At 40.1% G+C, this 22160-nt stretch overlaps 1 protein-coding gene across 1 annotated transcript in view; it reads left to right on the forward strand.

Annotated features, from left to right (window-relative positions):
* scrt2 (scratch family zinc finger 2) overlaps nucleotides 1-6563 on the forward strand; it is a 10841-nt gene extending 4278 nt beyond the window's left edge. Inside the window, exon 2 of the mRNA XM_027031368.2 lies at nucleotides 703-6563. Coding sequence (XP_026887169.1) covers nucleotides 703-1508 — 806 coding nt within the window. The 3' untranslated portion in view covers nucleotides 1509-6563. The remainder of the gene's footprint in view (nucleotides 1-702) is intronic.
* Nucleotides 6564-22160: the final 15597 nt, after the last annotated feature.

Consider the following 22160-nt stretch of genomic DNA (forward strand, 5'->3'; position numbering starts at 1 on the left):
TGAGTGATGTAGACTATTTTAATGAATGTTTATTAGCAGTATTTTGATATAACCATCTAACTATCATTAAGCTTCAGTGATAAAATATGCGATGAGACGAGCCTCAGCCCTCAGTCCTTATAATATTACATTTAAGAACATACACACACACACGCACGCACGCACACACAGAAATTACAGAAGGCCTGTGATAACTTTATCTAATAAAGGGAGCTAATAAATCAGATTACTTCATCTGAGAAAAAAAGGCAGTATGGGGTCTCTGTACTCCCAATATGATTATTCTACTTAATTAGTCATTATATGTTGCAGCCACACATTCTCTCACTCATTCATTCACATATAGACTAAAGTCACAGCATTTTAAAGCACCCTGACTCAAACAGATGCCTTTTAAAATCATGGTTTTATGTCTGTATGAAAAAAAAGAAAACTTAGTCCATGTTAACACTGTGATGCTCAACTGTCTAATACTATTGCAATATGAAATAGTTTGAATAATGTCCAAATATGTTAAATCATGTCTCAATCATGTGTGGGTATGAGAATAATAACAGTAATAGTGTGACCATGTCAGTGACTGAGTATATGACAGAAATGATCAGCATGTTAATTCATTATATTATGTAGTTTTTAATAAAATCTGTATGGTATGCACTTATGTTAATTTTGACCCATTGTATATATCTCTTCCTTCACCAGGCTACATCCAAGACTACATGCGTCCTTCGGCGTATCAGGGTGAGAAGAAGCTGGAGCCGAAGCTGGGCTCGGCTGTGTCTGACCCGCTCTACGCCCCGGTAAGCAGTGGGGGTGAGGAGTACTGCGAGCCCGACCTGGAGCAGCCCGACAGCCCGCAGTCGGGCCTGACCGCTCGCGGCTACTACAGTGGAGACTCCGAGAGCCCGGGTGACGGGTACACCGTGGACGCCTTCTTCATCTCGGACGGGCGCTCGCGGAGGAGGGGCAGCGATGCCAAGGAGTCACGAAGGGGAACAGCGATACGAGAGGCGGGCAGCGCTGGGGCTGGCGGTGGGGGGACCGGTACGCGCCACACATGCAACGAGTGTGGCAAGACGTACGCCACGTCGTCCAACCTGAGCCGGCACAAGCAGACGCACCGCAGCCTGGACAGCAAGATGGCGCGCAAGTGCCCCACATGCGGCAAAGTGTACGTGTCCATGCCAGCGCTGGCCATGCACGTGCTCACGCACGACCTCAAGCACAAGTGCAGCGTGTGCAGCAAGGCCTTCAGCCGGCCCTGGCTGCTCCAGGGCCACATGCGCTCACACACGGGTGAGAAGCCGTTCGCCTGCGCCCACTGCGGAAAGGCCTTCGCTGACCGCTCCAACCTGCGGGCCCACATGCAGACGCACTCGGCTTTCAAGCACTACCGCTGCAAGCGCTGCGATAAGACCTTCGCGCTCAAGTCGTATCTGAACAAGCACTACGAGTCTGCCTGCTTCAAGGGCTCCGGTGACGAGGATGAGTCCGGCTCAGAGAACTGATCACTTTGCGGCCAGCGAGCAGACCAGCGAGGAAGATAAATTCATGTCTTCATCTTCTTATTCGGTTTTTTCAAAATTCCTGACCCCTTCGTTCTGCCAGATGCAGACACACACACACACACACACACTCACATGCATACACACACACACACACACACGCACACAAATAAATGGGCCTTTTCCACTTCTTCCCCTTTTTTTTAGAAAGCAATATTTTCGCTGAAATTACTTTGGGAAAAAAAGATAAACAATAATGACCAGACAATAACAAATAGATGCTGGATTTTTCTTCAGGACTGCTAATTGTCTTCAGATACACACCAACAGACTCTTTCTCTCACTTTATCTCTCTCTATCACACACACACACACACACACCCACACACCCACTTATTATGAGGCCTGGCATGTGAATTTTTATCAGTGACTATAACAATATTAATAATGATAGTAATAATATTTAGATTCCTGATATTTTATAGCAAATCATATCAAAACAAAAACAAAAAGGACAACAACCGTGTTCCTTCTTTTTTAGAAACAAACAAAAACAAAAACAAAAAAAATGACCTCATGTATTTTTATGCTGCTTATTTTGTTTTGCTAAGAGTTGAATTTTTTTGCAACTGCCAATTTCAACTTTTATGACAATGTCAACAATGACAGTATTTGCAAAAAAGGCCACTAAAAAGTTGAAAACTTTTTTGTCACTCTTTAATACTTTAATTCAACAAGTGTTATTTTTATATTGCAATTCTGAATTTCAGCCACTTATTTATTGTCTTTTTGTGCCAATCATCCCCAGATAACTCTTTAAAAAGCAATCTTTGGGAATGTGGGTATTTGGTGGACTTACTTAAGAATATAATGTTTGCCTCAGTATCAGTCTCACCAGGAGTTACCACGCCAAAACAAACATTGAGAACTAAAGAAGCAACTTAAGACAGACTTAATTTAAAACCACTTCTGGTTTCAAACTCATTGCTCTCATGTCAGTCCTGTGTAACAGGACGCAGTCTCTCAGTATATGAAGCACCCTCACAATAACAGTTCACCAGGACTCTAATGAGGACAATTAGCGGATTCGCTGAAGAGCGGTGCCACAAAAGCAATCTCAACCCACGATACAGGTCTTCCTCCGCCATTTTGGCTAAAGCAGACTCTTCAAGCATTCCATCGACTAGGAATTACCTTCCCCCCCTCCTATTGTCAACACTTACCTCACCCAGAGGCAGGTACGACCTCTGACCCCTCTGTCTCAGAGTCACTCTGTCCATCCTCCATCACCACCAAAACAGGAACCTCATTTCTTACCACCTCAGTATTGATTTATGTATGTATTTATTCATGCACTATTTATTCTTTTATTTAAGTATTTATTATTTTTTGTCTTATTTATTTATCTAATTTATTAAAGTTATTCATCTGTGTATTTTGAATACTAAATACCGCCATTGACCTTGTAAGATGCTGCTCTTGGAAAAAAAAAAATGTTTATATGCATGATAAAACTGTAGAAAAAGTCCTCGGGACTTTTAGCATTTTTTGAAGAGGAACAATGTACAACATTTGAGACATTTGAATGCGGATGGCGATACTTTCACAGGCAATAACTCTTCATTGGCACGGCAACGGACTTGTGTAATCATAGCTGTCCTGTCTGCAGAATACTTAGGGCAATAAATGAAACAGCCTGAACGCAAACCACAAAGTCATTCTCCATCACGGTGTTGTCATTTTTAAAATGAACTTTATTTGGGGAAATAAGATTTGGTTTGGGAAAATTGCCCCCCCCCCGACTGATGCCAGGGTACATAATGCACACTGCAAATAATTATAACATTTGTTTTATGCCCATAACACATTACTCATTTCATCCCCAGTCTAAAAGCATTCACTGTTTAACAGGCCACTTTAGCTCATATTGACCAGCAGTAACGTTAAAAGCAAAGAAGCTCTTCCTTTAAAAAAAAAAAAGTCTATTTATTTCTTCATTGAACATCCATCTGACAGAAGAGAGTTGTCATCCATCCATCCATCTTCTTATTAACACTTCCAAAATTCTGGGAAACTCATGAAAATGAATTATAGTTGCAAAATGTTACATTCTTATGTGGTTAATGGCAAGATAATGACAACAGTCTTGTAATTTGGTCTTAACTAGACATGCTGGTAAATTCCCTATCTGAACCCAGATAATAACATATATCGTGACTTCATACCAGAACATCTAGTGGCTGTCTGCCATTAGGACTCACATAATTTATTTGGTTGTTGGCAGAGTTGGGGGAAAGGAGAATATACATCCTTGACATTGGAGAATCAACATAGTTGAATAGAACATCATCCCAATGCTAACACTGAGAATAGTGCCGGCTGCCATGAATGCATTTAATGCCTTTAATAACGCTGATGGCACCCAAGTGCTACATGCAAGATTAAAGGATAAATAGTCTCTGCTATAGGCGGGTGATGATGATCATTTGCAGCATCTGTGAAAATCATTTACTCCAATCAGTGCACCCCCCCTTTGAAGTCAGGGTCCTGAAAATGAGCAACAAAACAACATGGCTTATCAGGATTACCATCATCCGTGGTGAATTTAGGCTGCATTCAGGCACTTTTATCAGTGTTACAGCTGAAACAGGAAAATCAGAACTGTTCTGCAGATGAAGTGGACCAGGGGTAGGAGATTAGTCAGGGGGCTGCTGATGCTATCTTTAATGATGCTGATGCTATCTTTAATGACTGCTCTTGAAGAGGGAGTGAACCTTGAAGAGAAAAACACTGTCAGGACAGAGAACACAGCAAACCTGCAGGCTTAGAATCTAGTGCTACAGTAGTGCCTATATGCACTCCAAGCTTATGGCTCTAAAAATAAACTCTCTCTACCCCTGTAGAAATAAGGAAATATTAAGCAGAGTATACACACAATCCTGCACACACACACACACACACACACACACACACACACACACACACACACACCACACACACACACACACACACAACATCTCATTATGTCCTCTTTATCAGAATGAATGCCTTTGTGCTAAATGTGAAGCTAGCATCTAGACAGGTGCCGTTTGACGTGAACTTGGTCAGGAAGGAATTTCAAAGCAAATATCCATCATCAGTGACAGTCAGGGTGAAGTAAACAGGGCTCTAATGATGGCAGATAGTGTGCAGCAGGGAAGCAAACAAAACAACGTTCAAACGCTGCGATACAGATGCAGAGGCCAGCATGCTGTGAGTGTGTGTATGCTTCATTTTTGTCATCTTCTAGAAGTTTCTGATGGGAGATCTACTATTAGTGTTTGACAGCACAACAGACGAGGGAGTCTTGTGTGCTGGTCACTCCTGTCTTCTCTTCCTCTTATCTATTCTGTCCGCGTCTCTCCTCGTCCTCCCCGCCATATCTGTCGTTCCCCTCTGACCTTTTCTTCTTTTCTCTCCTCCCCCCTTCATCTCAGTTTCCATTTCTCTCTCTCTCTATCATTCTCGCTGTTGCTCTTTCCTCGTTTTGGCGTGTCCTCCCTCCCTCCCTGTCTGTCTGTCTGTCCTGTCTTTTTGTCCATGTGTCTGTCTCTGTTTCCTTCTCTGTCCTTCACTCCCTCTGTCTCTCGGGGGTGAACAGGTGCTAGTGGACAGGCAGAAGACAGAAAGAGTAATTGAGGCTGAGTCTGACCTTGAAGGGGAAGGTCATGGCAGCAGCAGGCGAATGCGCTGTCAGCATTTTGCATATTATAAAATGGGCAACACAATCTCGGTAATGGTGCGAAACCCACAGGGACTCAGAGATGAGCTTCTCTTCCCGGCCCCCCACCTCCCCTCTGCAACTCCATTCTCTATATTCAGCCATCCATGCATCCATCCACCCATCCATACATCCATCTATCTACCTATCCACCCACGCATCCATGACCTCTACCACTTAACCATTGACTTTCTTTGTCCTGAAGTCAGGGCAGTTCAAGTGTGTAAGTGCAGTAACAGAGACAGCAGGCCTTTCCTGGTCCAACCTCTTAGCCTAGTTCATTATCAGAGAATGTATCATGTCTGTGAAGAACTCATTATTTTTCATTCTTTGAACATTTGTCTTTTCTACCCTTTCTCACTGCATAAGAGCCTTCAAACCTAAAGCCTAAGATTAGAAGCAATGATAAACCCACTGAATAGTGAATAGTTTTATTATGCAAAGCCCTTGATAACATGTATAGCAGCCTTTAAAACGACATTCTAAAATTTATGACTAGCTTTACCTCTCTATTTTTCCTTGCAATTAAAGGACAACCATTTTTTAATGTATCCTAAGCAATGGCAGTATTAAGAAGGGAAGACTGCTCTAAATATTGTCCAAAAGTCAAAGTAATTGTGAACATTACATGGACTACCAACAGAAACTAAGATATGATGGACAAACATTGTTCCTCTTTGATAAACTTGTAAATATGTTTGTAAATATGTCACAGCAATAATAAGACACTGCATGTGGAGAAATTTTGATCCGTTTGCTTTTTCTCTTTTCTCATGTTTTTTGCATAATATGTACTGGTACCAGTAAAAGCCTGGACAGAATTCACAAAATCAGGGACATGACTTAATTAGCTAATTATCTGCTGTAGGCTGTGTTGACCAGTTGTTGTCAACGAGAGATCATTCTCTGTGTATTCTAGATCTGTCGAAGTTCTCTCTCTCTCTCTTTTTTTGTTTGTTTTTTGTCTTTTGTCTAAGTGCCCAGCCTGGCTGTGCCGTAACGAAAAGTGCCAAAAATTAAAGTGTAATTTCCATAACAAAAGCCTTCAACATATGGCGGCCTACCCAAGAGCCCCCATATGGTCCTCAAGCGACAGAATTTAGATTTTCACTCTCTCTCTTACCCTCCACACCCTCCCTCACTCTGTCTCCCTTTGACTCAAGATGTGTGAAAAATGTTAAGCCATGATTGAGAATGAGTGGTTTTGATTTTTTTCTGCTACTGTTATTAAAAGTGGGGATAATACTGAGGAAGATGATGGCAATGACGATGATGACAGTAATAAAACCAATAGCACAAGCACTTCCAAGTGTCTTTGTTGTCATTCACTTGTTTCACTTTGTTTTTAGCTACATTTATATATTATACAGACAGTCCTTATATATATATATATATATATATATATATATATATATATATATATATATATATATATATATATATATATATCATACAGAGAATGCCATTATTCTACTTTTCTAAATCATGTAAATCTTATAGTATTCTGAATTTGAGAGGCTTAAGATATAATTTAATTTCCTGTACTACAGTGCATGCATTCATGTCCTTGTTTATTCATAATAAAAAGCACCAAATATCAGCTTTTAGATCTAATGGCTTCCAGCCCCATTTGCCATAGATACCCCTCTTTCCTTGTAAGAAGCTGTTTAATACCAATGACGTTCAGGTCAGGGCTGCAAAAAAAGCCATTAAAGGGGCATTCTCCACACATTAACAAAGCACTACTGCAGCATCATGCTTCCTGTCAGACAGCAATCACTGAGCAGGTATTAACCCTGACAGAACTAATACATCTGACATCTGAGGAAAAAGCAGTTGCTGAGTGCTGATCCAGGAGCTGCTTTACACTATGATACACTATAACAGCCCCAAATCCATTATACAGAGCTGATCTTAGGTCAGTGCCAGAATACACAGTGAGAACAGCATGAATTTGAAGGCAGAAGCATCTGTTCTGGTGCCATTATGCCATTCTTGATGATTAAAATTTAATGGAACATTGATTTTATGCTGAAGTAGAGTGTTTTCCAGATGTGGCTCTCAGAGAACGAGGAGACAAACAGAGAATGGAGTAAAACTGAGTTATGGCAGTAAGAGTAGGATTATTGCAATGAGTTCAGGCATAGGACTCCTCCACCACCCTACAGCTCATATGGACTGCTAGAAGGAGAGACATACAGAGCTAGAGAGAGACAGAGAGAGACAGAGACAAAGACAGAGAGAGAGAGAAGCAGAGAGACAGCAACACAGAAAGTGAATAAAGGGCTTTATTGTTTATTGATTTAACATCTCTTGCCTGGAAAAAAGAAATATAACTGGTAATGTATCTTTTCTCTACATTAACCTTTAGCACATATATTTTGTATATCCCATCTAGTTTTATACTTACTGAATTGTTAAAGAACTGTTTTCTCACAAGCTATGTTCATTGAAGACAATGCATTAATTAAAAGTTTCTCTTGCTTTAAGGAGGCATATATTGAGATGAGATTTAATGTCCTATATTTCACCATGAAGAATACAGTACTCTATCAGTATGTAACTTTAAACGGGAAGCGCAAATGTGTGACTTACTGGGTCTATGACATTCGCTTCCCTTCAATTATTGCACAAACTAGAATAAGAAACAAATATTTTTTATGCAGCTAATTTACACTGGCACAGTGCACATTTATGCTGTTTCACACTTCACTTTATACAAATCCCAAACTGTTACCCAAGAAAGAGCGAATGGGTTGGTACAACTGGTCCGTATCAGTCAGCACCAATTAATGAGTATTGTGCAAAACATTTTGCTGCTGAATATAAAGATTATATGGGACACTGGGCCATGTGATATGAATGCTAATAAATTGACTTGTTTATGACTGGGTGGCTTGACAGAAGAACAGTGCAGGCCACATTTTAATAACTTCTTTGACTTAACAATATAGTAACTATCAGACCCAGAGCAGTGATGGTTTTTTAATGCCGTGTGAAAGAAACAAGCAGTGTCTGAATGTCAGCACTGTTTGTCATGAGTTTATGGCATGTTACATTCTTGTCTGTCTCCCACTGACACTGTATCAGTGAGAGATGTTAGCATCATGCCCAGAAGATATATGTACTTTTATTCTAGTGAAGCCTTTCTGATATCATTTAGAACTATACACTAAGTTATGGCACTAATATTAAAATGTTTACTTGAGGCTCTGACATTCTACTCTATTGTTTCTAGGACATTAAAAAAAATTGCCTTAAATTTAAATTCACCTCAAAACACAATGCACAGACAATTGTTCAAAGAGAAAGCTTGATAAGAAGGAATAATATTAACTACTGTTTGTTTCTCTTCTCATGTGAATGTTTGGATTACAGGGTGGAGTTCTTATAAAAAATATTTATGAGGGAGCCATTAGATTGCATAAAGGATAAATTATAAATAACCATCTGCAATATTGAAAATACAACAGTCAAAAGCTCAGCTGTTGGAGTAGAATCTGACCAAGCATGTCAGCTAACTTCAAGATGGTATATCAAGTATGTCTAAATCCAGATGTTACTGAAAGTCTTGATAAACTGTATTATTAGATTAATGCTCGTGTATTAATTTAGGACTGGAATTAAAGTCTGCAGGATGGTAGAACTCCAGGACCAGAGATGAACCACCCTGCTGTGTCATAAATGTGTAATGTTGCAAAAGAAATCATGAGAGAAGGACAGCAAGATTTTTTTTCTGATTATTGCTGGTGTGGAGTAAATTAATAGGAATTTTCTATGTGTAATATTCTTTTAGTGCTAATTTCCTTGAAGCCAAAATAAAATCTAAACCATTCATTGGAATACTTTACCAGCCAAGAAACTTCCTTCAGGTCATTCTGTGCTTCACTGGAGGGCCCTCTACTGGCCACAGATTCACTCATTTACACATTAACACAAGGAGACGTGAGTTACACTAACACAGAATAGGTGCAAATCCTATGTGTTGGTCCCAAATTCTAGATCTTAATAATAAACTCAAATGCCGAACAGACCTACTGGACCACTTCTATTGGGAGCATCTCTGTGGAATGAAAAATAGCAAACACATCCACAAAGACTTGGGGTACCAGAGAACATGTCTGCAGCAGCACAACAGATTAGAGCATTAACACCTGGGTGATTTAGTAGGGGAGTGCTGCTGAATCTGTCCACTGTCAGTGGGTCCTTGAGCAAGCCTCCAATCATGCATACAAGTGAAAAGAAATATTGTCTATACACTTACCAATAAACAACTGACAGTTTCACAGTCTAACACCCTTAAAACATTGGCAACTTCAGTACAATACTGGGAAATAAAGGGATGAATGGTATCATTGGTATGATGCAAGAATTTTCCACACCAGAAAAAGTCTTGGTAGGTGAAAAAAGTACAAACCAAAGGGCGACTTTTAAATAAAGACTGGGACTGGTATTTATTACAAAAAGTTGGACATATCTTTGAGACAAATACAGACACGGGTTCAACTCTCACTCTTTTACTTATTAGGTCATACAGTTCGGTAGGAGCTGTGTGCATGAGAATTTCTACATCATGTACCGTGAAAGAGGCCTTATGGGAAAAGAAAAAGCCACTCATAACTCCACTCAAACTTGCACTACAGAATCTTTAGAAATTGTCGACTGTCTTTTCCCTCAGCTGTTTTTTCCCCAAGTTCCCAGACACAGCAGTACTGCAATTATATAAGTACCTCTTTTAAGAGTCGACAGTTTGTCTCTGTGCAGACGCACACTGAACGAGCGTCCCAACCGACCGAAGCCTCATTAAAAGACTTCTCTTCCGCGTTGCGTTTCATCGCCTGTGACGGCCAGGCTTTTTAGCTGGCCGTGCTTGATGTTTTGCGTTGTTTGTGTGAAAGCCCATCTGCTTGGTCCTCTCTCCGCTGGCAGGAGGTCCACGTTCCCCTTCTGCTGCTCCTCTGAAGCGCTGTCAGGAGAAGAAACTCGCAGCGTTTAAAAATATGAGCGTCGCACACTCTTCATTAGCCATCCACAGAGCAAAGTCAAGGAGAGCGGCTGAAAAACGAATGAGCAAACTTGCAAAACTGTCTTCAAGGACAAAAGTGTGTGTGTGTGTGTGTGTGTGTGTGTGTGTCTGTGTGTCTGTGTGTGTGTGTGTCTGTGTGTGTGTGTCTGTGTGTGTGTGTGTGTGTGTGTGTGTGTGTGTGTGTGTGTGTGTGTGTGTGGAGGAGGTTATTATCTGAGAAGAGAGATCTAGGGGCACTAGGAATGAGTGTTTCTTGTTTTTTGACACTTACAACATAAACAGTCATTTTCAAAATTTTGGGTGGTGAGTGACAGGATGTGATTGTGTGAGTGTGTGTAACAGGATGTGATTATGAGAGTTCTTAAACTAATCAAGCGATTCGGGTTGAAGTCTGGATTCAACTTCAGCCACCATAAGTGACAACGTTCACATGCTCCACCCCCCAAAAAAAGTCTGTATCTACATTTGTGCATTACTGAAGAGAGTTTGGAGGAAACATTTAAATTCACATCTTCGCCAGAGTTAGTGTTAGAATGAGCTAATTAATGAACTGCATAGGTCAATGTGGAGGGACCCTGTTACATCTGTGCTGAGCCGAGGGCCAAGCCAAAGCCCAGCCAGATTGGCATGCCGGGACTGACCCTGGGCTAATCACACATGCCAGAAAAAACCAGACTGAAGTAATCATTTATTCAAGATAACACTTAACTGATACCAGATGGGATCCAAGATGGAATTTTTGGGAAATTTTCATCTAAAACCAATTTTAATACAGTTTATTATTGATTCATAGAAAGTAACCGATAGGGTGCAAATTTGCAAACCTTTTTTAATACAACATGCCATGTGTTATGACATTAGCTTGTCAAATTATATTTGTATTATTATTATTTATATTGTATTAGTATTTGAAGTTTTTATCAAAATACAGTTTTGTGTCTTTGCCCATCACTGAGAACAAATCGAATGCAAATCTAGAAATAACATGCGGTATCAGTTTAGTTCCCCTAGACACAGCTGCTTAGCACAGATCCAGTCACAACACCTGCTCACAACACACACACACACACACACACACACACACACATCTGCCTGAATCATGACATTGCCAAGCTGTCAAGATGACAACCCTGCATTCTAGTAGAGTAGAGCAGACATGTCTTTTTCTGAATGTTAACAGATTATCTCATCCTACACTGTCTACATATGAAACTGCACTGTCAACAGAGTTAGCCGCAGTCCTTAAGGGTCAGAGGTTGAACAATGGTGAAAAGTCTCATTTCCTCATTGGCTGTTTTTCAGATCTACGATTATTTACAAAGAAAACTGCTGTTGAAAGACTTCTTTAAAAAACAATTATCACATGATTTATTAGCTAATGAAAACAGCCTTGATTCGTAAATAATCCCAATTATTCTGTCGTCTTAATCAATCTTACCTGCCTGCTGTAACGGTCTTGACCCATCTCATAAAACATTAGCTGATCAGTTGAATTGGTTGTGTTAGATCAGGCCTAATATAAAATGCAGTAAACTCACTGAAAGTGAAACTGTATTAAATAACCAAAATGTTGATTCTCTTACTGTTACTATGAAGAATTCTATGAAGAGTCTTCTAGTCACAGATTAAATTTTATGTTTGACTAAACTATATTGTCAGCATGCATGCCCCACTGAAAATCCATTTTAGTCTTAAGAATGGTGTCTAGGCATCTGAAACAACTTGAAGTACAATGTAAACTGAGCAGGATGCCCTGCTGCAGTACAAATCTGCTCTAACTGCCTGTCACCACAGTCCCTATATAAATCCATTTCAATTACCTCATCCACCGATTATATTGCATAATCCAACAGCGAAAGCACCTTGCCATCATTATCACGTTACATGCCCAGAACTGCACTGGGATGTATGGAGGAGAGGAGGCAGAGTGAGAATGAGAGGATATGGTATAAATAAAAATCGTTAGTGTGTCTGCCGACAGGCAGTTGGCAGGTAATTTTCTACAGCAGCTCTGGTGAGTGGAGTCTCGTGAGAGTCAAATCTAATATTAACAGCTAATTATCATGTGTGAGCACTTCCATGACCTAGCATAAAACACATGCACGCATGTGCACGCACACACACACACACACACACACACACACACACACACACACACAAAACCTAATAAAATATATAAATGATGTATGCCAGAGTGATTAGGATGATAGACTTGTGGGACTGACAGAACTTGACAATGCTCCTTTTAAATGTGTGAGGGAATGATTATGACTGACAGGCTGGACTTTAAGAGACTGTCATGGTTTTCTAGTTTCTGCAGCTAAACAATGGTGGCATGGAAACCTTTAAGATGCTTTTGCTGACTGTATGTGATGTTATTATTTAAGTCCAAACACTAATCCCACACATAGCTGTACTTAGTGACTGCCAGACTGCCACCCTGCATTACATCATTATCTCATTCTGAAATCTGAAAAACGTAGTTTGTACAGAATTAAGATATCTCCAGATAAATTCATTTCAGAGTAAATGTCATTTTTTCATCGATACAGTCATGCATGCATTTGTAAATGATTACAATACTGCAGCATTAAAGTCTTTTAACTTCTGGGGAATTCAAAGTGCACGAAATAAAATGAAAAACACGTTTTAAAGTGATTAATTAATTACACAGCCAGTTTACTTAAATGAGAAACTAGAAGCAATTTGATCAATAAAAGCAAATCTTTTCTACTGCAAAAGCTATACAAAGAAACGTGCTGCAACCATTTGCTTACCATGCTGAGGAGTCTCTATGATACATCTTATCCTATCACTACTGTACTCTACACAGACTGCCTTCAGTGACCAAATTCATAGAGGTAAACACAATTGTCACCTGTCCCGTACTGACGTCCACTGAATTTCTAATCCTCAGTAATTCCCATCAGGGTGGGGTCTTTATCAGTGTAGCCTATTATGGCTCCTGTTAGATTCTGTTGGTCAGGTTTTTAGGAGATTGCAACAGCCTGTTGTCCTTAAGTGAGTGCAAGTTCCTGAGCTCATCTACAACCTGAAGTTTTTTGCACACATACCTCCTCTTATTATCAGTGATCGTGTTTTGTAGAAGGCTACAAATACAGGATTTTTATGACTCCAAAATCTGAAGGTTAATCATGAATACTTTTGCATACATTTTGAAGCAATTTTAGTTATCTTAGTTATCTTTCTGCAACAGTTTGTGGTTGGTGGTCAGTGTAGTCTGTGCAGTTCAAATATCCAAAAGCGGTCTGTTCATTCTGACAATATTAAAGAAATTCTTAACACCCCAATGGAGCTGATCAGTTGGCCACATTCTGTCAGTTCTAGATGAGCTGAAAGTTCAAAGCCTCATTTAAACAATAAAGGTAAACCCTACTGATTTACTGATGTGTGTAATCTTATTACCCCAACCGCCTTTGGTTTTCATCTACTGCATATCACAAGAAATATACTACATATCTAACACTGCATTCACTTGGTGTAACAGTCTTCTATTATTAGAGCGTTTGTTTATAAGAAAAGCAGATAGCTGCTCTATGGCGCTCTACAGTCATATGCCAGGACCCAAACTCTTGCATTGTGTGCTACTGTTACTAGCACACACATGCAGAACATCAGAATTGTCCCTCCAATAGACATTTATGGATCACAGGGGGAAATGGGAATAGCTATTACTACTCATTTGGGGGCTGCCACAGATTGGCTGCTTGCCAGAGGGTACAGATAAAAACGATTCCAGCCAAGATCATTAAATCAAACATTTTAGAATTGCATGCATACTTGGGAACTTCCACGCCTAATCTACAGCGACTGAAAGTGAACTGCGGTGTAGTGGACTCGTTTACAATATATGGGGGGCTACTCTCAACTGCCAGCTGCTTTTATTTTTAAAGGCGACAGACAAATGTGTTACATTGTTAATGTACGTTTTGTCAAAATCTTAATGTTGTCTGCTTCTTTGTAACATGATAATAGGAAAAAGAAGTGTCCGATTTTAGGCTCTCACCTAGGCCGCCTTGTTCACATCAACGAGACGTATGTTGAGAAGAGAATGTGAGCAGCGCAAACTGATTTAACTCCTTCACTTTTAACTGGGACAAATCGAAAAAAAAAAAAAAAATCAATGGTATAAAGACACAAGATTTGTTATTCGCCATGCACAAGACCCAAGACTGGAAACCTTGTTACCTGTGCCTGGAGTGCTGACATTCACCACAAGATGGCAATATCTGATAATAGATATTGAGTCTCTGTTTATTCTCAAGATTTATCAAATAATAGACCGTGTACTGCTCATTATGTTTTAAAAAACAGGGAAGGTATCAAATCAATGAAACAACACGTATGTAATTATGCTGTGATAAACTACCTTATTTTAGATTCCTCGAAGTAACTATCTTTTACTTTGATAACAGCTTTGCATACTCTTGGTGTTCTCTTAACCATCTTTATGAGGCAGCCACATATGACGCTTTTACCATGCTTGTAGGGTGAGGAACTAAAGTTCTTAAAGAAAACTTTGCTGAGGGTACATCTAAAATTGTGTGTGTGTGTGTGTGTGTGTGTGTGTGTGTCTGTGTGCTTTGAAAATGAAATGAATTCATATATATATATATATATATATATATATATATATATATATATATATATATATATATATATGCTAACATCTTTCCCAAATTATATTTGCTTTAGAAACAAACTTATGCATAATCAATTACATTAAATGAATTAGTACTATTATAAACATACATTTAGTCTGGTGTGTCCAAATTTTGACTGGTACTGTATGTACTGGCTGAGAAGTTTTGGTTACAGCTGCTGTGGGTTCCATTTCACTGTTTGGACTGGGTGGAGTTTATAACATAAAGTGGTTGTTATTTAAAGAGTCATGCATACATTTATAAATTCTTTTTTTACCAGTTCTTATTTTCACACAAGAACTAACTTTTGTATTAACTTTTTTTTCCCCCCATAGTGTTGCTAGCTGACTCCTATCCAGTGTCTGATGTTGGATCAGATCTCAGCCACAATCACTGGTGTCATACTGTTTGTCCAATAGCAAGTGTCGGTCAGGCAGCAGTCTGGCCCCTTGATGCTTCTCAGGCTGCTGAGGCCACAAAGTTCAGAGGTCACATTAAACTTCTCAGGGAATGAATGCTGATCTGTAGCCTGTGTTCACACTCTAGACAACTGTCACCACTGTGAGTCCATTAGACACACACTAGAAAACTATCACCAATATGTGTCTATTAGAAACACTCTAGAGTCCTGTCACCAGTACATGTCCATTAGATCACCCAAATTGTGGATGGCTGAGGACACTTTTAAACAGATCTCACACCTCATGCTTTCAGCTAAGGCAAGTTATCACAGCTGTGGTTTATTTTGAGCTGTGCAACATGTGAACCTCTCCATATTAAGTATGGACTGACGGCCGTATTGAGTATTCAGTCTATGGTTTAGATATCCTAAAGAACACAGCTGGGTCAGGGTGCTGCTTATGGATACAGGATGGCATTAACGATGGCATTAAGGTACTATTACTGGGCCAAATAAAAGAGCAGCATCAGAATATAGATTTTGACTTGCAATGAAGCAGCATGTGCTAGAGAATTTAGAAAATCCATTTTGTCCACTAGGCTAGTTAATCATAGCAGGATATGTCTGGGGTCATGTGTCATGAGAACTCCGCTATGCACTTTTTTTGGTTCCACACCATACAGTGGGCTGTACAAGGACAGAAAGAAAAGAAAACAGCAACTCTGGTGATGTTACACGGCTATATTTAGTCATGATATGTTACTATACATAGGCTGGCCCACAAATTCCCAGACTGCTATTGGTGGACTATAACATATATGTATATTGAAAACTGTCATCGATATGACTATTAAAGTTTCTCATGGCAGCCTCAGCACATTTGAAACATTTTTAATTCAGTTTTCATGCAGAAGTTGATTTTTGTTTTCTTTGTCCTGCAATATGGCTATTTAATTGATCTGCATACAATGGTGGAACAAGATTGATCGATCTGTTAAAATGCACTTTAGCTCATATCGATGATACCTTAAACAGCTAATGTGAGAGTGCTTTAGCTACTCCAGTGGATGAGACTGTATAGCAGAAATGTGAACAAGAGGCTGTGAAGCCATAGAAGGGATATGTTATAATGACCTTTTTAACAGTGTTTAATGTGCTTCTCATGACTGACAGATTGACTTGTTGTGTTCAATAAACTTTCAGGTGTGTGTGAGTCTGTGTGTGTGTGTGTGTGTGTGTGTGTGTGTGTGTGTGTGTGTGTGTGTGTGTGTGTGTGTGTGTGTGTGTGAGTGTGTGTGTGTGTGTGTGTGTGTGTGTGTGTGTGTGTGTGTGTGAGTGTGTGTGTGTGTGTGTGATGCGGGGTGGGGACTGCTGTGGAGTGCAGATGATCACATGTGGAAGGAATCTTTTCCAGAACTTGGACTTCTTTCTTTTACTTTTCGACCTCAGGTAATTGTTGGGTATGAAAAAGAAAGAAAAAAGTTAATATACTAAGATATACATTAATATGCATTAATGATTACATTATGGAGATATAAGAATGACTGCTGACAATTCACATTAACATTTCATACCTCAACTATTCTAACCTATTTGTTTTTGTTCTCATCAACTGATTTCAGTACTTGGTAGCAAAAGAATGAATTTGAATGTTTAAACCTGACTGTGTAAAAATACCATGAGCAAATGTAAAATTTCATTGAAATTAATTTATTTTCCAGTAAAACTGCTGATTATTCTGCAAACAGAAACATAAATAATTCATGCAAGTATCATAGCCGCAATAAATAATTTGAAGTGCTTTTGCAGACAGATTTATTTTGACCTCTGCTGCTTCTGGCAGACAGACTTGTGGAATATTCAACTTCAACATTTTTCAGAACATCTCAACATACCATACCCCATAAACGGAAAGTGTTGTAGACATGAGTTCTGAAATGTAAGCTTTGACCTACACAAGCTGTAGACTGGTGTTTTGAACAGTCAGACAGTAAGCTGCAGGTAGAGCATGCTGACTACACTGGTTATATGCAGCTATTTAGTGGTTCAGTAAGGAGATGTGTTCAGCCCAAGTTGCATCAGTTAAGGCCTCTAGCAGTTGTGCCCTGAAGGGTTTAGAAATATTGTTCCCTTCAATTTCCACACCACCACAACCACCCAGGTTAGTCCATGGTCTGGAGTGATGTTGCTGTGAAGCAGAAATGTGAGTCTAAGAGCACTTTGCTCTGAGCCCTGTTCGCAATAGGCCAGGTTAGCACACACAGGTTTTGGAGGCACTGTGGATGGAAATGAAGAAGTTTTGTTCCCCACATTTTCTGGCTGCAAGCACTCACTAGAACATTATGACACATTTTTAGGAATATGCACACCTTTTTGGTGTCCTGGGTTGAATTTTCACACTTGTATTTTGTGAACTTCCAAGCAACTGGACCAGGCTACCATATGGATGTACATTCCCATATGCTACTGTCTCAACAGATCTATGGTTACATAGGCTGTTACAATTTTGGCTTTGCTGATTTATGTAACCCAGTCTGTGCACCGTGCATGCAGTACAGTAACAGCTGCTGTGAGATCAATGCAGTTCCAGCACAAAGAGCTCCTGATTGCTGCAGCTCATTGTGTGCTTCTGTTCTCTTTGATCAGCAATGGGGGAAGGGGCTCAAGCTGGTGATCACCACCTTGCAGGTTGGCTCAGGAAGATAACGAAGCCTTTCTGCTACCAATGGATGAGCCCCTGGGGCCCAGACCTGGCTGTCTGCCTCCCCGTAAGGGCCTTCAGGAAGCAAAGAGGGGGGCCAGCGCCCCCGGTGGGCTGGCGCTGATCGACTGTAAATTTCTGGAGAAAGAATCGTCGCGTGTAAGAAGACTTCCTGTGGCTGGCTGACTGTCTGGAAGTAACCATATCCTCAAAGGACTCCTGACATGCTAAACCCCCACTTTATCCAAGAAGAAGAGAAAGGCAGAGAGTGGAGCGAGTGTGACAGAACCAGACAGTCCACTGGAGAGCTCTAGTTTGCACCTGCTAGTTTAGAGGGAAATTAAATGAACTTCAAACCTGGTTTCAGTTTTTTTTTTAAAAATCTATGGATTGTACTCTTCTGCATAAACTGAATAAGTCCTGGAGAAACGTAAGAGAGAGGGGGTGGTTACAAGTAATTTGTGTGCATGCTAGGTTGTTTTTGTGCTAAAGAGTTGTGTGCTAGATTAAGAGTGTGTGTGAAGGAATCTCAGTTAATGACTTGCATGTGTGTGTGTGTGTGTGTATATATGTCTATATATATATATATATATATATATATATATATATATATATATATATATATATATATATTTGTATATATAGACATACACACACACACACACACACACACACACACAGATATATATATATATATATATATATATATATATATTATATATATAATATATATGTGTGTGTGTGTGTGTGTGTGTGTGTGTGTGTGTGTGTGTGTGTGTGTGTGTGTTCATTAGTTTATGAGCTGTAAGCCTGGGGCCCAAAGGCACCTGTCTTTGTCTATGATTATGGCTCTCTATAGTGCAACTCTACCACTCTGATCTTTACAAGGGTGACCCAGACATTATGTAGTGCTTTGGCTTCATGTGGTAGAATGGTGTGTGTGTGTGTGTGTGTGTGTGTGTGTGTGTGTGTGAGAGAGAGAGCTCAGCTAATTCCTTCTGTCCATCTCTCTCAAATGGCTAGTAAACATAGGAGTCCACTCTGCAGCCTTGTAACTCTGTAAAAGCCTAGTTCATGGTTTAACATGAGTCAGGCAATGTGACAGCACATAAGAGTATATAGCTGATCTCACTATTCTACTCGATCACCCAACATAGTCACCCAGTCAGGTCTGTACATGCGTTAATAATAACAACAACCATTGAACCCTTTCACACTCTCTCGCTCTGTGGTTTTCCTCTATAAAACACAGACAGCATAGACAGTAAGACTGACCTCCCGCTTGGAAGCTCACGCATTAGTTCCACTCAGTAATGCATTACTCTGGAGCTGTTTTCCGAAAGCTAAGTCGGCTAAGCATGCCCCCCTGCCACTGCAGCCTTGTAATGTGCGCCAGACGCCCTTTTACCACGTTTCTCAGCTGAATTTTCATCGAGTCTCAGATCAGTGCTGCTTCTCTCTACTCAGATTTTGAAATTGGAATTCATAGCTTATGCTATGTTGACATCCCTTGTGTAAGTTACGGGTCTCGACAACAGAACAGACAGGTCTGGTGCAGCTGAACTCGAATGGACTTCCTTTTCCTGTCTGGCTTCCGGAAGGATCCTTCCACTGACCCCTACCTGCAAGGGCCATTGACCTGTGCCCTGCCTTAGACAGCTCAGGGCTTTGTGCTTGTCCGCTGCACTTCTGTGCATAGGCCGGACTGCATGCCGATGGAATCATCCAGAAGGCAGGCTTTACGTCACAGCTGACTAACTATACACACGTGGTTAACTGACTATACTTCCTGTAAAGATGCAAAAAATGCAAGGGGCACTCCACTGAGTCTGTGAAAAATGAGTTGTCCTGACAACACATTATACTTTTCCTCACACACACACACACACACACACACACACACACACACACACACACACACACACACACATGGCTGCAACATGCACCACATGAGTGATTAATCACAGAGCGGTTGACCCAGGTCATTTAGAGAGTACTTCGACTTAAGGTAGCTCTACGGTGAAGCACTTTCATACACAGATTTTACATATGACTTCATTAGTAATTTTAACAATCTATTGCGTAAATTCATAGAGTATTTTATTGCATTCTAATAATAAATTAATAGCTTTCATTTCAACAGTCAAGTGCTATCTGATTTCAGTTGACGTGGGTTTCAAGTATATTACAAAATCTGTAGGCCATTCGTTAAAGATTATTAAGGTGTGCCACGCCAAGCCCATCTAAATGTCTATTAGCATAACTTGATTATGAATTGAGGTGTGAGCAATGTTAGCAACTAGGAAGCATCCCTTCCCTTGCAGGAGGCACTCAGGGCCCCAGATGTGAGGGAGGCTATGTGAGGTGTCCACTTTACGAGTCTGACTGGATCGATGTATGTTTAGTGAGGTGTGTTGGGAAAGGTTGGGGGAGTTGTACATGCGGTAGGGTGACTTGGGGGTGGGAATTTGCACCCAGTTCAGTGACCCCTCCTCATAAATAAACACACAAACTCACACCTGCTTCTTTCACTCACCCATATTAAACCTGCTTCTTGTTTTGTAATAAGTCTAACTAACATTTTTTTGGTTTCTGACTCTCTCTCTCACTCTCTCTCTCTCTCTAAAGAGGTAAAGTCTGCAGTTAGTTTATTCCCTGCTGAGCTCCATAAATAGTTGAACGGCACTAATAACACTTTAGTCTGATGGTGTGTTTATTCAGCTTCACACTTCACTACAAAGACCCAACACATTTTAGTCACAGTAAATGTTTTGGTTTCTTCCTGCTTATTTCTTTCCATGGTGGAAATAAAAAGATAAATCAGACACATGATTAAAATAGCATTATCTGAAATAGTTGTATTTTATACATTTTATTATACCTCTAAAAAATCTGGTGTTATATTTTACCCTAATTCTTTTCAAAACACTATAATTAATGCAGTCTAAAATAATAATTAAAAACCTTTATTATTATAGTTTATATTGCCCAATATATTGTGTCATTGTTTATCTAATAATAGCTTTAATCATTATGTATTAAGGTATAATTGAATTTTGAGGGACATCTTGAAAAGCAAAGCATTTATGCGTGAATTGCAGTGTAAAATATAGAGAGTCTTCAACATCAAACAAAAATAATTTAAAAATGGTAACACCAAATACTATAGATATAGATCTATGCCATTTCTAGGACCAAAAATTACACTTTGTTCATGGAAATATTCAAGATTAGCTTTAATGAACACTTAGCACCCTGCAGGTTTTCATAATAATCACAGGGAAAAAATACCAGAAGAATAGCATTAAGCAGCTAACTGATCATAACATTCAACACACTCCAACCCACCATCTTATGAATGAGAGTAAATGCAGACAGGGACTCGGAGCTGAGTATGCATATGAATATGCACACAGTTGCTGTATCAGAAGATCGTCTTTACTGGCGTGTGATGTGAGTAGCATATTTAAAAACAATTGCCTACATAAAAGACTAGTCATTTGAAAGTCATTTCAATCTAGAAGTCCCTGGCGTTTCCATGTGTGAAGGCCTTATTAAGGATAAAGCAGTTGTACGATGTCTCCTGGTCTCTTTGTGATTTGCTCTCTATCTCCCAGTCAACTAAGCAGAGCACAACACAGATCCTTCCTGCTCTACAGTGATCAGCAAGGTATTTACGGTCACGGCTGACTGCTGGGATCACTGTACCCACAATGCCCTCTAGCCCCAATGGTCATATAAACACTTGTGTAGGTGGTGGGTATCGAACGTCTGCAGTTGTATACGTGGGTTGTCGGGGGTTGGGGGTTGTTGGTGCAGCTGAGAGCTGTTTTGAAGTGACACTGTGGCATGTTTGTCAAAGTGACCCTCAGTGACATCTTACGAGTGAGAAAGTGAGAAAATGAGAGCCTGGAAACCATTTGCCCCCCATGCTGTAGCCCCTCCCTATTACAGCCCCGTCCCTCCTTTTTGTTTGTGAAAGCCAGCAGTGTGATACATCTCAGGAATCGATTGCTCATATCCATGCCAACATACGCAAGTATATTAACCTCTCATTCTTTTTACTCTCACTCTCACACTCTTTATTTCACTGCACATGTGCAGG

The sequence above is a fragment of the Electrophorus electricus genome, chromosome 23 (assembly GCF_013358815.1).
Source record: "Electrophorus electricus isolate fEleEle1 chromosome 23, fEleEle1.pri, whole genome shotgun sequence".
Lineage (NCBI taxonomy): Eukaryota > Metazoa > Chordata > Actinopteri > Gymnotiformes > Gymnotidae > Electrophorus > Electrophorus electricus.